This window comes from Egretta garzetta, unplaced genomic scaffold, assembly GCF_000687185.1.
Source record: "Egretta garzetta isolate BGI_Z169 unplaced genomic scaffold, ASM68718v1 scaffold186, whole genome shotgun sequence".
In the NCBI taxonomy this organism is placed as follows: Eukaryota; Metazoa; Chordata; class Aves; order Pelecaniformes; family Ardeidae; genus Egretta; species Egretta garzetta.
Window position 1 is genome coordinate 19,669 of NW_009259969.1, and position 1,036 is coordinate 20,704.

A 1,036-nucleotide genomic window follows, 5' to 3' on the forward strand; every position below is an offset into this window, starting at 1 on the left:
GGGCCGGGCTAGTCCCGGCTGCCTCTTTGGGGCACCCCTCTGCCACCAGGCTGTGTCCCACAGAGAGGTGGGCATCGGGGCTCTGCGCCCCGGGAGATGTGGGGTGCCCCGGCACAGGGATGTGAGCCTGGCTCCTGCCCCAGGGTATGTCCCAGGCACCCTCCACCCCCGGTGGGGGCTAGAACAGCCAGGAGGGGGGCAGGACGCCTGGGTGCCCACCCAGACTGGCATGGGGGAGGGGTTAGCATGCAACTCAGCACCCCCTGCCCTCCCCGTTCCTCAGTTTCCCCAAAGCAAATGAGCCTGGACAGGCAGCACTGGCAGCTTTATTCCCCGTTAGCCAGAGGGTGGCGAGGCTGGGGGGGCAGGGAGGGGGCTTGCAGCCCCGGTGGAGGCAAAGGGTGTCTCAGGGGGCTGCTGACAGGCGAAGGGGGCGAAGAATTGGGCAGCGAAGGAGACGGGGTCGTGGGGTTGCTGTAGGAGCAGGGCCTGGAGGAAGTCGGCCAGCAGCGCCCGGAGCTCAGGGTGCTGCTGGATGTAGGCAGCGTGGGATGCTTGCAGCTCCTCCTGCGATGGGGTGGGCAGGGTGGCCGATGGTGGGGGCGCCGATGTCCCCTCCTGGGCTCCGATGTCCCCCCCCCAGCCACCATGCCGGGAGGTGGGTGAGTGGGATGCCCAGGTCCTTTTCCACACTTGAGGAGCTTGGGGGGGTGCTGACCAGCCTGATCCCCACTGTGCCCCCCAGGCACCCTAGGGGAGACCCGGCTGGGGAGGCGCACAGCCCCATGTCCCCACATCCCCCCCATCTCACCTTTCTGTCCAGGAACCAGGACCAGAGCTGGATGTCCTCCTCCCAGTCCAGGGGTTGTTTTGGGAAGGGGTGTTGGGGCTCGACCCCACCTGGCAGCAGAAAGGCAGGGCAGGGTGTTCCCCACTTGGCTGCCAGACAGCAGGTAGGGGCTGCCCATGCTGGGGGGCACAAGCCTCCCCCCAGCCAGTACCTCTTTCGCCAAGGCCAGACTCATCCCCCACAAGC

The 1,036-nt window shown here is 67.6% G+C and overlaps 2 protein-coding genes across 2 annotated transcripts in view; one reads left to right on the forward strand and one right to left on the reverse strand.

Annotated features, from left to right (window-relative positions):
• LOC104127603 (protein lifeguard 3) overlaps positions 1 to 1,036 on the forward strand; it is a 21,070-nt gene that overhangs the window by 5,909 nt on the left and 14,125 nt on the right. The gene's annotated exons all lie outside the window — the stretch shown is intronic.
• LOC104127602 (ciliogenesis associated TTC17 interacting protein) overlaps positions 327 to 1,036 on the reverse strand; it is a 2,330-nt gene continuing 1,620 nt past the window's right edge. Inside the window, 3 exon segments of the mRNA XM_035895812.1 lie at positions 327 to 362; positions 364 to 567; positions 812 to 900. Coding sequence (XP_035751705.1) covers positions 327 to 362; positions 364 to 567; positions 812 to 900 — 329 coding nt within the window.